General features: G+C 55.1%; 2 protein-coding genes across 4 annotated transcripts; one reads left to right on the top strand and one right to left on the bottom strand.

Annotated features, from left to right (window-relative positions):
* The first annotated feature begins 2,291 nt into the window (after nucleotides 1-2,291).
* Nucleotides 2,292-8,561, top strand: Snx22 (sorting nexin 22). Of its 3 annotated transcripts, none has more exons than XM_013010240.1 (7): nucleotides 2,292-2,372; nucleotides 2,708-2,791; nucleotides 3,053-3,157; nucleotides 3,913-4,007; nucleotides 4,240-4,272; nucleotides 4,503-4,570; nucleotides 7,979-8,561. In XM_013010240.1, exons 1-7 carry the CDS (start codon nucleotides 2,298-2,300, stop codon nucleotides 8,023-8,025), a joined length of 507 nt encoding a protein of 168 aa, XP_012865694.1. In that variant the 5' UTR covers nucleotides 2,292-2,297; the 3' UTR covers nucleotides 8,026-8,561. The 3 variants fall into 3 exon arrangements, with proteins under 3 accessions (XP_012865694.1, XP_012865692.1, XP_012865693.1); XM_013010238.1 differs by lacking the exon at nucleotides 7,979-8,561 and adding an exon at nucleotides 5,118-5,627; XM_013010239.1 differs by lacking the exons at nucleotides 4,240-4,272; nucleotides 7,979-8,561 and adding an exon at nucleotides 5,118-5,627 and having other exon boundaries at nucleotides 2,298-2,372.
* On the bottom strand, nucleotides 5,725-11,862 carry Ppib (peptidylprolyl isomerase B (cyclophilin B)). Its single transcript, XM_013010236.1, has 5 exons — nucleotides 11,624-11,862; nucleotides 10,879-10,992; nucleotides 9,706-9,799; nucleotides 6,808-6,992; nucleotides 5,725-6,071 (listed from the first exon to the last, which is right to left on the bottom strand). Exons 1-5 carry the CDS (start codon nucleotides 11,759-11,761, stop codon nucleotides 5,949-5,951), a joined length of 654 nt encoding a protein of 217 aa, XP_012865690.1. The 5' UTR covers nucleotides 11,762-11,862; the 3' UTR covers nucleotides 5,725-5,948.
* Between the last annotated feature and the right edge of the window lie 356 nt (nucleotides 11,863-12,218).

Raw genomic sequence — 12,218 nt, 5'->3', positions numbered from 1 at the left:
GAGTCTCATGGAGTTTCCTGCCCGGGCTGGCTTTGAACCACGATCCTCAAATGTCAGCCTCCTAAGTAGCTAGGATTGCAGGCGTGAGCCACCAGTGCCCGGCTCGCTAATACAAAATTTTAAGCTTCATGATATATTGCTTGGCCATGTAATCCTAGCTTCTCAGAAGGCTGAGATCTGAGGATCACAGTTTGGAAGATGAGGGCTACAATGTAGTAGCTCTTAGTAGGCAGCGTGGGTCTTATTCTAAGTGACGTTCCAACAGTAGATAAGTCTTTCTGTTGAGAAGAGAGAAAAGGAGGAGCTAGAAGACCAAGAGACAGAGGGACAGGCATTCAGCTGGGTGTTGTAGGTAGAGTTGATTCCAGGATGAGGAGGTTCTTAGAGCTTGGGGGGGGGGAAGCGAAACCGCAGGGGCTTCTCCTCCCTGCAGGTCATTTCCCTTCCAGGGACCATACCCGGATGTGGGAAGTTTCAGCTTCCTGATTCTGAGGCCCAGGTGTGCTGGAAGAAGAAGGTGGGTATAGGCGATGCCTCCTTGCTCCCTTCACGTCATCCTCTGAGCCTCTCTCTGGGGTAGGACTGAGAATAGAGATAGTCTGCTCCTGACCAGAAGCACCTCTGCACTAGCAGGTGAGCCTGAGTCCCCCCAGCTTCAACCCTTCGTTCAGGCACTCTACTACCTGCTCCCCACCCCATGGTCTCCCACCAAGACTGAGCGCTTGATAGGAAGGTCCTTCCCTCATTCCACCTAACAGGGTTTGGAGGTGGTGCCCACAGGGATCCTTGCTATGTCTTTGCCCTAGAAGTGAGAAGTGTAGGGGTGGAAACAGAGGCCTCTCTAGCATATGGGATAAAGGAAGGTTCTGGATTAAAATCCTGCCACATGCCCAGGAAGATCTGCTCAGGAAGGGGGTGGGAGAGCGGCCTGGAGCCACCTTCCTCCTCCCACTGTTCATGGCCTGGATTTGTCTTCCTTTCCACACGCCCATCCCTCCAGGACAAGCCCTCAAGCCAGCAGTTCTAGGCTCAACACCTGTTCTGTGAAGGGCTCATCAAGGATGAGGCTACTTTGTTTGCTTTTCTGGTCCTGGAGCTTGAACTCAGGGCCTGGGTTCTGTCCCTGAGCCTCTTTGTGCTCAAGGCTAATGCTCTACCACTTGAGTCATAGCTCCACTACCAGCTTGTTCTGAGTAGTTTATTGGAGATAAGAGTCTCACAGACTTTTTTTGCCTTGGCTGATTTCGAACTGTGACCCTCAGATCTTCTGAGTAGCTAGGATTACAGATGTGAGCCACTGGCTTCTTTCCCTCCCTTCTTCCCTCCCTCCATCCCTCCCTCCTCTTTCCTCCTCCTCTTCCCTCCCTCCCTCCCTCTCTCCTCTCCCTCCCTCCTTCCTTCCTTCCTTCCCTCCCTCCCTCCTTCCCTCCCTCCTTCCTTCCCTCCTTCCCTCCCTCCCTCCTTCCTTCCCTCCTTCCCACAGTCTCCAGCGTTCTCCGGACTGACCTTGAACTTCTAGGTTCCAATGGTCCCTCTGGTCGCATCCTCCCAAGCAGTGCGTATGGTCTTTATTTGCAGATGCGTTCAGGTCACTCTCAGAGCAGAGCCGTGGGTCCCTAGTCTGCCTCTTCCTTCAGACTGGCCCGGGAACAGGTTAGCGCTGGAAGACATGAATGGATGCAGGAAAGGAAGGAGGGGTGGGGGTGGACGCTGGGGAAGGGGCCGGAGCCGCCAGGAGCGGCCCCAGGCTCTGACTCCCCCGGGGTCTCCAGGCCCGGAACGGAAGGGGCAGCCTGGTCCCGGCTAAGGGGTGAGGAAGGCAGGGACGCCCGCAGCTGGAGACCAGGAGCCCCCGGGCCCGGGGACGCAGTAAGGGACAGAGGGCCTGCGCCCAGGCCCAGGAAATGTTTGGTTAATTGACTTTCTGCCAGGGCTGCTCCCCCTGCGCGGCGGCCCCACCACCAGCGAAGGGCTGGCGGGCCCCGGGTGCGGGTCCCCCACGCCCCGGCTAATCGGGGCTCACAGCACCAGGCTGCGCCAGGAAACGCCCAGGGCGGGGCGGGCCGGAGGGGCGGGGCGGACCGGAGGGGCGGGGCCTGAGGGACCGAGGGGGTGGGCCACATGGGCGGGGCCGGTGGGACCCAGGGTTCTGGGAGGACGTGGGGCAGAGGTGGAGGCGGGGCCTGTGCGACGGGGGCGGGGCTTGCTGGCCGAGGGGCGGGGCGGCCGCGCGGGGTCTGTGGTCCGCTCCCGAGAGTTGGGGATCCGAGCAGCGCGCGCGCGAGTCGGGAGCGCGGATGCTGGAAGTTCACATCCCGTCCGTGGGGCCCGAGGCCGAGGAGCCCGGTCAGAGCCCAGAGAAAGGCCACATGGTGAGCAGGGTAGCGCTGCAAGGGGGGGGGTGACGGGGACCCGCCAGATTTCGCCCAGTCAAGTGCAGTGACCCACCACTTGGGGCAACTCCACACTGGGGGGAAAGCGGGGTGTTGAGGTTGCTTGGATCTCCAAGGCCCCCTCTGATCGTGGTCGGGGCACTCGCCGGGAGCAAGAGGACCGGCCCCCCCACTTGCCTTTCCCCTCAGGTGTGTGCGGGGCGCTGGGGGGGTCCCCGGAGAGGAGAGCGGCGGTGGCGCACCGGAGCGGGGGCGCGGGGCGCGGGCCCCTCGGCGCCCGTCGGGCCGGCCTCACGCTCCCGTCCGCCCGCCAGGTGTTCCGAGTGGAGGTGCTGTGCAGAGGGCGCAGACACACGGTGCCCAGGCGCTACAGCGAGTTCCACGCGCTGCACAAGCGGGTGAGGCGGCGCCCAGCCGGCCCAGCCCCTGGGGTCCCCGGCCTCCCCCGCCACCCCGGGGTCCAGCGCCAGCCCCGGGAGGGTGCCCCGGGGACACAGCCCAGCTCGCACTGCCCTTGTCCTCGTCTGGCATCACCCGGGTCCCCACCGCAGCTCACCAGGCCCCGTCCCAGGGGGCCCCCTGCCGGGGAAGGGAGGGGGGGGATGGAGGGCTCGGTGGGGGACACGGTTGATTGCAACTTGGTAAAACCGCTGGGGCAGATCAAGAAACTGTACAAAGTGCCCGACTTCCCCTCGAAACGCCTGCCCAACTGGAGGAGCAGAGGGCTGGAGCAGCGGCGGCAGGGCTTGGAGGCCTATATCCAGGTGTGTGTTGGGGGTGGGGTGTGGGGACAGGGGGGGGGCAAACTGCTGTCCCCAGCCTGCTGGACTGGATCTGGACACAGATGTGGGAGGGAGTGTGTGTGGTGGTGGGGGGGAGGGAATCCCACAATTTGGGGACGTTATTCATTACTCTGAGGTGTCAATTTTCAAAGAACAAGTGAGTCGAGACACCTCTTTCTGGATTGTTGAAAGGATTCAATGAGGCAACCAGGAGGTGGTCCCCATTCAGTGAATGCTGCCTTGGCCTTCCCATCCAGGATCAAGTTCTGTTTTGTTTTTGGTGCCCATCCAAGACATGAACTCATGGCCTGGGTGCTGTCCCTTGAGCTTTAAGCTCAAGGCTACTGCTCTGACCACTGGAGCCATAGCTGCATTGTCAGCTTTCTGGTGGTTAATTGAAGAGTTTTACACTTTTCTTGTCTGGGCTGACTTTAAACCTCAATCTTCAGGTCTCAGCCTCCTGAGTAGCTGGGGTTAACAGGTGCAAACCACTGGCTTCCATCTTAAGGATAAGGTTCTGTGTCGCCTTCCCCTGTGGGATATAGGGAGGGGTTTGGTGTGAGATTACATGCCTGGCCACTTCATGGGACTATAGTGCCCAGAAAGGTCCTGAACTCTGTTCCCACTGCCTTGAAATTCATAATTATTTGGAACAAAGGACCTGCATTTTCATTTGCACCGAGCTGTGCAATTACTACCTGCGCTGATTATAGGTTTGTCTCTGCCCTCCTCTTTAGGGCATCCTGTACCTGAACCAGGATGTCCCTAAGGAGTTACTGGAATTCCTGAGACTCCGACACTTTCCCCCGGACCCCAAGGCCAGCCGCTGGGGGTAAGGAGAACCCCATGTTGGAGGGGATGGCAAGGACCTTCAGCAGCTGGGTTTTAGGTAGCTTTGATTATGGCATTCCCTCCGCCCCCCCCCCCCCCCAGCACCTCTGACTCCAGAACTGGGCTTGTTACAAATAGAATAGTCTCGTGGGCTTTGGTGTCTCTACCCCCTCCTTACCGCCCTTGGACATCCCCAGGCAGCTTATTAACCAAGTCTCTTCTCTGCTTTTCAGCACCCTGGGGGAATTCCTGCCTAGTGACAGCAGGCAAGTCAAAGCCCTACCTCCCCTGTTCATGGCTCCTGCTGCCCTCTTGTGGCCACATGCTAGAAGGCAGGCGGGTAGCCTCTGGCCAGTTAGCCAGTCCCCATGAATCCGCTTGCCCCTCACCTTTTCCTTTGTGGGTCCCTGGTAGTCAGTTTCTACTCTCCACCCACTGTGGGGCTTTGCCCTGTCTCTTCACCACCCCTGTGGTTCACAGCCTTCTTTCCTTCCAGCTCCCAGCTGCACCACCGGCCAGTCATCAGCTTCCACGTGGATCCCTACATTTACACCCCTTCTCCAGGTGAGGTGTCTCTGATCTGCAGTGATGTGCGTGTGTGTGCGTGTGCAGGTCCTGGGGCTTGAACACAAGGCCTTGCACTATCCTTGAGATTTTTTTTTTTTTTTTGCTCAAGGCTAGTTCTCTACCAAGAGCCACAGCTACACTTCAGACTTTTTGATGATTAACTGGAGATGTCTCAGATTTTTCCTGCCCAATCTGGCTTCCAATCATGGTCCTCAAATCTCAGCTTCCTGAGTAGCTAAGATTACAGGCGTGAGTGATGGGCAACCTGGCTTGCATTCTTTAGGACCTAGGTAGTAGAGTGGAATAGGAGTGAACTTGACCATGTTTCAGCCTCCAGGACCACAGACACCATCTCCCTTCTTTATGTCTTCCTCTGGGGCTGCAACCTGCTATAGGCTGCTTTGCAGCCTAGCGCAAGAAGACTGGTTCCCATTGTGTCTCCAACAGCCTAATGTGAGCAAACTGTGGCCTGGGAAAGCAGACGTCTCATTTGGATGGACAGCTCTACTCAAGCGCTCCCCTTCTCTGTACTTTCCTCCCACAGAGCCTCTGCCCGAAGTGGTGGTGAGTGGTGTGCTCCAGGGCCTCTACGGCTTTAGCACCAACCCAGCACCAGCCCAGCCTGAGGCCGACTGTCACACAGATCTTCCGCCAGCCCTGCTCTGACCCCGTCCGTGCTCTGATTAGACCAGGCCTTGGGCCACCTGCCAGGATGATTATGCGCCTGGGTCCCAAGGGCTTCCCATCAAGAACTAGGGCTGGATCCTCCCTTAGCCTGGACCCAGGTCTTAACCATCAGCTTGGCTTTGCCCATTCCCACTCAGGGCTTTCACCCCGACTTGCACTGGCAGCTGGGGCTGGCGGAATCTCAGGCTCTTAGCAAAGCCAAGGAGATGAGGTGTGAAGGGACAAGTTGGCTTAGAGGCACGCTCATGCTTGGCCATGAAGTGGTAAGAGCTGCAGGAGTTCTTTAACAGAAGCCTCTGCCTGACACTTTGTAGGTAGCACAGGGTAGCAGTTCAAGTAGGAAGGAGTCCAAGGAAGAGACCAGCATCCATCAACTCAGCAGAGGTCCAGCCATACTGGGATGCAAAACTGGATCAGGTGTTCCCATACCCAAGAACCTGGCTGACACATAGGTTATAAAAAACAAAAACAAAACCAAAACCCACTTTATTATTGGTCAGCATTGGTAGTTTGTTATAAAATTGGGCCTGGAATGTGAGGGGAAGTGGGTCCAACAGTCAAGACACCAGCACCAGGGCCAGTGCAGCGTGGAGCCCAATGATGGGCTCCCCCCCACCCCACCCCCACCCCCACCAGGGTGCAGGGCCTGCACACAGAGAGCTGGTCAGAGGTCAGAGGTCCCTGGGGCCTACTCCTTGGCGATAGCGAAGGGTTTCTCCACCTCGATCTTGCCACAGTCTGCGATGGTCACGTCCTTCAGGGGCTTGTCTCGGCTGTCTGTCTTGGTGCTTTCCACCTTCCGAACCACCTCCTAGGAAGCAAAGGCGGGGTGTGAGGGCCACAGCACTGTGCTTAGGAGAATCTGAAGCCCCTTCTGAACAGCACACAAACCAGAACTCTTCTAACAACTTATGACCGGGGTGCCAGGCCAAGCAGATCGAGACTTGACAAAAGAGTGTAGTAGGAATTTTGTTGGGCCAAATGTGAGGAGAAAAAAAAAGTGTGAGTGAGGTATACCAAGTGGCCCCCCAGAGGTCATGCGCAGCTGCACCCCTATAGCCAAGGAGTCAAAGCCCACACACCCCCATCTCAGTGACTGACAGAACGGAGGACTCTTGTATAGCTTTCCCGAGGCCAGGCGGGCTGTGCTGTTTTGGGGCCTGGGAATGGGGTAGAGGCGCAAGCTGTGAACTGCATATTCTTTTCTTTTTGAAATGAGGTCTTACTATGTTCCAGAGCCCCAAATTCCTGGGCTCACTCCAGCAGGAATGGCTGGAACCACAGGTGTGTACCAATGCATGGCTGGCTTTGAACCGTGATCTTCAGACCTCAGCCTCCTGAGCCACTAGGATTACAGGCGTGGGCCACCAGCGCCCAGCATTGTTTATAGTCTTGATTCCATACAGACAGGAGCAAGAGCACTAATCTGAATCTGTGGCTCTGGTGCCTTTGGCAATGGGATGAAATACAAGGAGCCCCTATTGCAGGGTCTGGGCTGGAGCCTGGGTGAGGCTGGCCCAGGTCTAATCTCCACCTCCAGAACTTACCATGCCCTCTAGAACTTTGCCAAACACGACGTGCTTGCCATCTAGCCAGGCTGTCTTGACTGTAGTGATGAAGAACTGGGAGCCATTGGTGTCTTTCCCTGCGTTAGCCATGCTCACCCAGCCTGGCCCGTAGTGCTTCAGCTTGAAGTTCTCATCGGGAAAGCGCTCACCGTAGATGCTCTTTCCTGCAAAGAGGAGCAGTAAGGGAGCCGGGTTGGTCCAAACCTGGTAGATCCAGGGGGCCCGGCCCTCCCCTGTGCCAGGCCAGACCGGAATGGCAAACAAGGACATCAAAGCGGTCTCCCTTCCTATTCTCTGCCTTTATTTAGATCCAGGCCATTGTGTATGAAATCAAGTGGAGTCTAAGCAAATATAGTACAAGGTGGATCACATCTTGTGCCATTTTAATTAAGACTCACAGTGTCAGCTACCCTGGCTTGAGGCCAGCAAGGGGGGTGGGTGGGGGAGGGTACTAGGGAGGAGTAGAGGGAGGGAGCCTCCAGGGAGGACTGTGGTGACTGACTAGCTTGGAACACAAAGGACAGATGCAGCCACAGAGCAGAAACAGGACAGAGCAGGGGGTGGTGCAGGGGGAGACAAAAGAGGAGAAAATCAAGGGCCTTGTATCCTCTTTGCCAAGGAATGAACATTAAAATAAACACTATGAATGTGGGTCGTGTATCTGTCCATGAGTTTTAAACCCAGGGTCCGCCACATGGAGCCGAGTGCAGATCCTGACATAGTTTCCAAGACCCCAGTCCCAAAGCTGCTCCAGGAGCACTGACGCCCTCCTCCCTGCCACCCAGTGAGTTCACACGGTGCATCAATGACCTGAAGGTCCAGAATCCCTGCACTGGAGAGGTCTGACAACACATTTGTTTACCTGCACCTAAAGCCTCCCCCCCCCCTCTTGTGTGCCAGTCTTGGAACTTGAACTTAGGGCCTGGGAGCTATTCCCTGAGCTTTTTGGCTCAAAAGCTAGCAAAGTCCCACTTCGGACATTTTGGTGAATTAAGAGAGAAAATGATTCAGGCTTTTCCTGCCCAGGCTGGCTTTGAACCACAATCCTCAAATCTCAGCCTCCTAGGTAACTAGAATTATAGGCATCAGTGTCTGATGCCTAGCCAAAGCCTGGTGTTTGATTCTCAACAAACCTTTGTTTACTCTGCAGCCCACAGGATGGAGCCAAGCTGGGAAAATGCCCTGGACTCAGGCTGACTGAAAACCAAGGTGGCTAGATGGGCTAAGGGGTATTTCACCCGTGTTCCACTTCTTGTCCTGATACTGGAGAGACCAGATTGCCAATGTCCTGTGGTGACTCTTTGCTTGAGCGCTGCCTAAAAACTTCTCCCCACTGCCTTTTTTGGGGTCAGTACTGGAGTTTGAACTCAGGGCCTCTTGCTTGCTAGGCAGATGATTTACCCCTGAGCCATGCATCTAGCCCTTTTGCTGCCCTGGTTATTTTTGGCGTAGTCAAGCTTCCTAGTCAGGAGGTACCTGGACTGCAACTCATCTATTTAGGTTTCTCATCTAGATAGGCAAAGCTACACCCGACATCTTCCCACTGATTGAGTCTTACCAACTTTCCTGTCCAGGTTGGCTTCAAATCACATTCCTCCTTTTCTCAGCCTCCCAAGTAGACAGGCTTATGGGGGAGAGCCACGGTACCTGCTAAAACCCCTCCCCTTGAGAATCTTCTGTCTCAATCACAGGATTTCAATATTGCTGCTATCCTGAAAACCCCTAAATTTCTATCCTTACTTCCAAACCTTTCCCAACATACAAGGAATTCCCAATTCTAAGGGACAGCTACTTTAAACCCAACATATAGTATCACCTGAACTCTGGGCCTGGGCGCTGTCCCTCAGCTCTTCAGCTCAAGGCTAGCACTCTCCCACTTGAGCCACAGCACCACTTCCACTTCTTTTTCCTTTTTGCTTATGTGGTGCTGAGGAATCGAACCCAGGGCCTCAGGCATGCAAGGCAAGCGCTCTACCACTGAGCCACCTTCCCAGCCCTAGGATCACTTTTCCTTCCACGGTTTAGTCATCTTTCTGGCAACTTCTCCTTTACACATTGATGCTGTGTCTACTCCTCCCGTGTTTATTCATCCTTTCTCTCTATTCCTGTTCCCCTGACTTCTGTGACAGCTCATGTCTACAGCATGAAAATGTGTCAGACTATTCCAAGTGTCTTACACATAACTATCTAAGCTATTTCAGTAGTATTCCAAAAATAAAGAACCAGAAGATAGAAATGAGAGGTGCCAGGAAGAATTCAAACCAAGATGGCCTAACTCTTCTCGAGTGTTTACCCTTAACTGCCGTTCTATATACTGCCGGGGTTCAGGCAAAAGTCATCCTGCCAAGTGACACCTTCACCGATCTCTCTAACAGTCAGTTTGCTCTTGGCTCCACATTCTACATTCTGCCACTTTCCCTTAAATCCCTTTTGACTTGGTTGTCTTTTCATTTCAGTCTTCAACAGGTCCCTGTGTTCCTTAGAGCATAAACCCAAATTGCTAGCCATAAACCCCCCCGCTCTGTACCCTGCCACCCCTTCCCACAATCCCCTTCTCTTTTGGCCAAGCTCCTGCCACAGAACAGAGCTGGGCATGGGCTGGGAAACCCTCAGGTCACACTGTCCACAGTGCTAACCTTCTCCCGCTATAGAAAAGAAACTAAGGCTCTACGGAGGTCACAAACCCAATTGTGAGTGACTAAACAAATAATTCTCTGTACTGCGGGTCCCTGTGCATACAGAGGTGCAGCTGCTCATAATGTGCAGGTTGCTCCTGGAGCTAGAAAAGGAAGGGGCCTTGTTTATCAGCCACAGTTTGGCTGTGCTACCTCAGAGACGACACTGGGAGACTCCTCTGCCCAGAAGATTTTAGGTTACCTCCAGTGCCATCTCCCCTGGTGAAATCTCCACCCTGGATCATGAAGTCCTTGATCACACGATGGAATTTGCTGTTTTTGTAGCCAAATCCTTTCTAGAAAAAAAATAAGGGACAAGAAGGCAAATAAGAGGCATAAGTCAAAGAAAGATGTCAAACAGGCCCAGCCCATAACTCCTGCTCACAAAGGTGATCTAACTATTGGCCAAACTCATCTATCAGTGTGTGATTGAACGAGCAGTTACGTAGGTCAGGCATGGAGCACACATCCCAGAAAGACCAAGCTTTATACAATCCCAGATCACACAGTCTTTCTCCTCTTTTCAACATATGAGCAAACTCAGAAAATGGATGGACAGCCAGGGGCTAGGGGCTCAAGCCTGTAATCCTAGCTACTCAGGAGGTTGAGATCTGAGGATCGTGGTTCAAAGCCAGCCCGTGCATGAAAAGTCCGTGAGAATCTGAGAATCATGGTTTGAAGCCCGGTTGGCAATAAATCTTTTTTTTTTTTTGGTCGGTCACGGGGCTTAAACTCTGGGCCTGAGCGCTGTCCCTCAGCTCTTCAGCTCAAGGTGAGCCCTCTACCACTTGAGCTACTGTGCCATTTCTGGTTTTCTAGTGGTTTATTGGAGATAAGAGTTTCACAGACTTTCCTGCCCGGGCTGGCTTTGAACTGGGATCCTCAGATCTCAGCCTCCTGAATAGCCAGGATTACAGGCGTGAGCCACTGGCACCCAGCTGAGACTCTTATCTCCAATAAATCTCTCTCTCCCTCTCTCTCTCCACACACACACACACACACACACACACACACTGGAGTTGTGGCTCAAGTGATAGAGCATTAGCTTTGAGCAAGATCGGGGACAGTACCCAGACCCTGAGTTTAAGCCCCAGGACTGGCACACATAGGCATGTACACACACACACACACACACACACACACACACACGGACAAAAAGGTCATCTACAAGACTGGTGCACCCATACACCCCCACATCCCACACCAGGATGGACAAAGAGGTCATCTGCAGGTCCAAGGTAGCTTTGCCATATCCAGGTGCTAAGACTCCCAGGAAAGTTCAGGATGGTTCAACCTTAAGGGTGACCAATATGGGGGTTCTCTGGCCACTGCTACGGATGGGCTGCGCTCTGCAGTCTGGTCTGCCACCACTTACCTCTCCTGTAGCTAAGGCCACAAAATTATCCACTGTTTTTGGAACAGTCTTTCCAAAGAGACCAAAGACTACCCGGCCTACATCTTCATCTCCAATACGTAGGTCAAAGTACACCTGTGGAGAAAGACCATTTCAAATTTAGCTTTGGTGGGCAAGGGAGCGCTGGAGAATTTACTCTGGGAAAGGGAGAGTGAACAGGACCCGAGTCATGCTTCTGAATCTGATTCTGGTGGAGACTAGAATTACAAATAGCTGCAGATGGTTTCTGAAGCGTGTGGACGGCTCTTAGACGGCGCGATAATCATCTTGGCCTGAAATAATGAACCTAGGTCATTCTACAAGAAAACAGACACCCACACGAGCCCACAACTTAACCATGCACGTTGAGAGTACATTTAATGTCATCTAAACAGAACTGGAAATGGCCACACTTTGGCTTCGCGGGAGAAAGGATCTGGGGGAGGGGGGGGGATCTTTCACCAGGACCCCGGCCCGGGATCGGCTCGGGCTCCCTCTCGGGTCTAGGGCTGAGGTTGAGGAGGATCCGCAATCCGTACCCCGCTACCCCAATCCCCAAGGGTAGGAACGGCCTAGGCACCAGGAGTGGATCCGAGTCCCAAGACGCCCAGGCCCCCACGACCTCGAGGCAGTGATGCCCGGGGCGCCCAGGCCGGACCCCAGGTCCCAGACAGAGGGAAGGCCTCGCCGGACAGGAAGGGAAGGCAGGGGAGAACAGAGCGCGGACCTTGACGGTGACTTTGGGTCCTTTCTTCTTCTCATCGGCCACGGAGGGTCCAGGCAACAGCAGGAAGAAGACGGAGCCCACGAGGAGTGCGGCGGCGAACAGTACCTTCATGTTCCGCTCGGACAGGCGCAGCAGCATCCACCCGCAGGAGCGAGCGCGGCCGGGGCGAACCGGGCCGGAACGGGCTGGGAAGCCCAGCGCGGGCCGGACGCTACCATTGTGTGTGTGTGTGGGGGGGATCCAGGGAACACGGGCGGCTTCTCCCAGCAGGCCGGTCTCCAATGTTCCCCCTTTGTTTCGGCACCAGATGGTAGCTCCCTATGGGGGCGTGGCCGGAGCCCCGGGCGGGGACGCGGCCTCGTGAGTGGCTGCCACGTTAGTGCTGCCTCATTGGATTCCTGGCTCGTCCCTCCCGTCCGCAGGAAGGCGGTCGGCGGAAGGCTGGACCCACAGCGCGCCAGGATTGGGTTCTGAAGAGACTACAAATCCCAGCATGCCGAGCGGCGGGGCCCGGACCCCCGCCCTACCATGCGAAAGGCGTCTCCCGCGGGTGTGGTCCAGTCTGTGGGCCTGGGCCCGGTCGAGCTCACTTCTG

This window comes from Dipodomys ordii, unplaced genomic scaffold (genome assembly GCF_000151885.1).
Source record: "Dipodomys ordii isolate 6190 unplaced genomic scaffold, Dord_2.0 Scaffold11, whole genome shotgun sequence".
NCBI classification, from domain to species: domain Eukaryota; kingdom Metazoa; phylum Chordata; class Mammalia; order Rodentia; family Heteromyidae; genus Dipodomys; species Dipodomys ordii.
Note: the sequence above shows the minus strand (reverse complement) of the source record. Positions and strands in the feature narration are given on the sequence as shown.

Coding starts and splice junctions, on each gene's coding strand:
- Ppib (XM_013010236.1), bottom strand. CDS start 11,761: ATGCTGCTGCGCCTGTCCGAGCGGAACATGAAGGTACTGTTCGCCGCC. Junction 10,993..11,623: donor GACCCAAAGTCACCGTCAAG/GTCCGCGCTCTG, acceptor CTTTCTCCACAG/GTGTACTTTGACCTACGTAT. Junction 6,072..6,807: donor GCAAAGTTCTAGAGGGCATG/GTAAGTTCTGGA, acceptor TTTGCTTCCTAG/GAGGTGGTTCGGAAGGTGGA.
- Snx22 (XM_013010238.1), top strand. CDS start 2,298: ATGCTGGAAGTTCACATCCCGTCCGTGGGGCCCGAGGCCGAGGAGCCC. Junction 3,158..3,912: donor GCTTGGAGGCCTATATCCAG/GTGTGTGTTGGG, acceptor CCTCCTCTTTAG/GGCATCCTGTACCTGAACCA. Junction 4,571..5,117: donor CATTTACACCCCTTCTCCAG/GTGAGGTGTCTC, acceptor TTCCTCCCACAG/AGCCTCTGCCCGAAGTGGTG.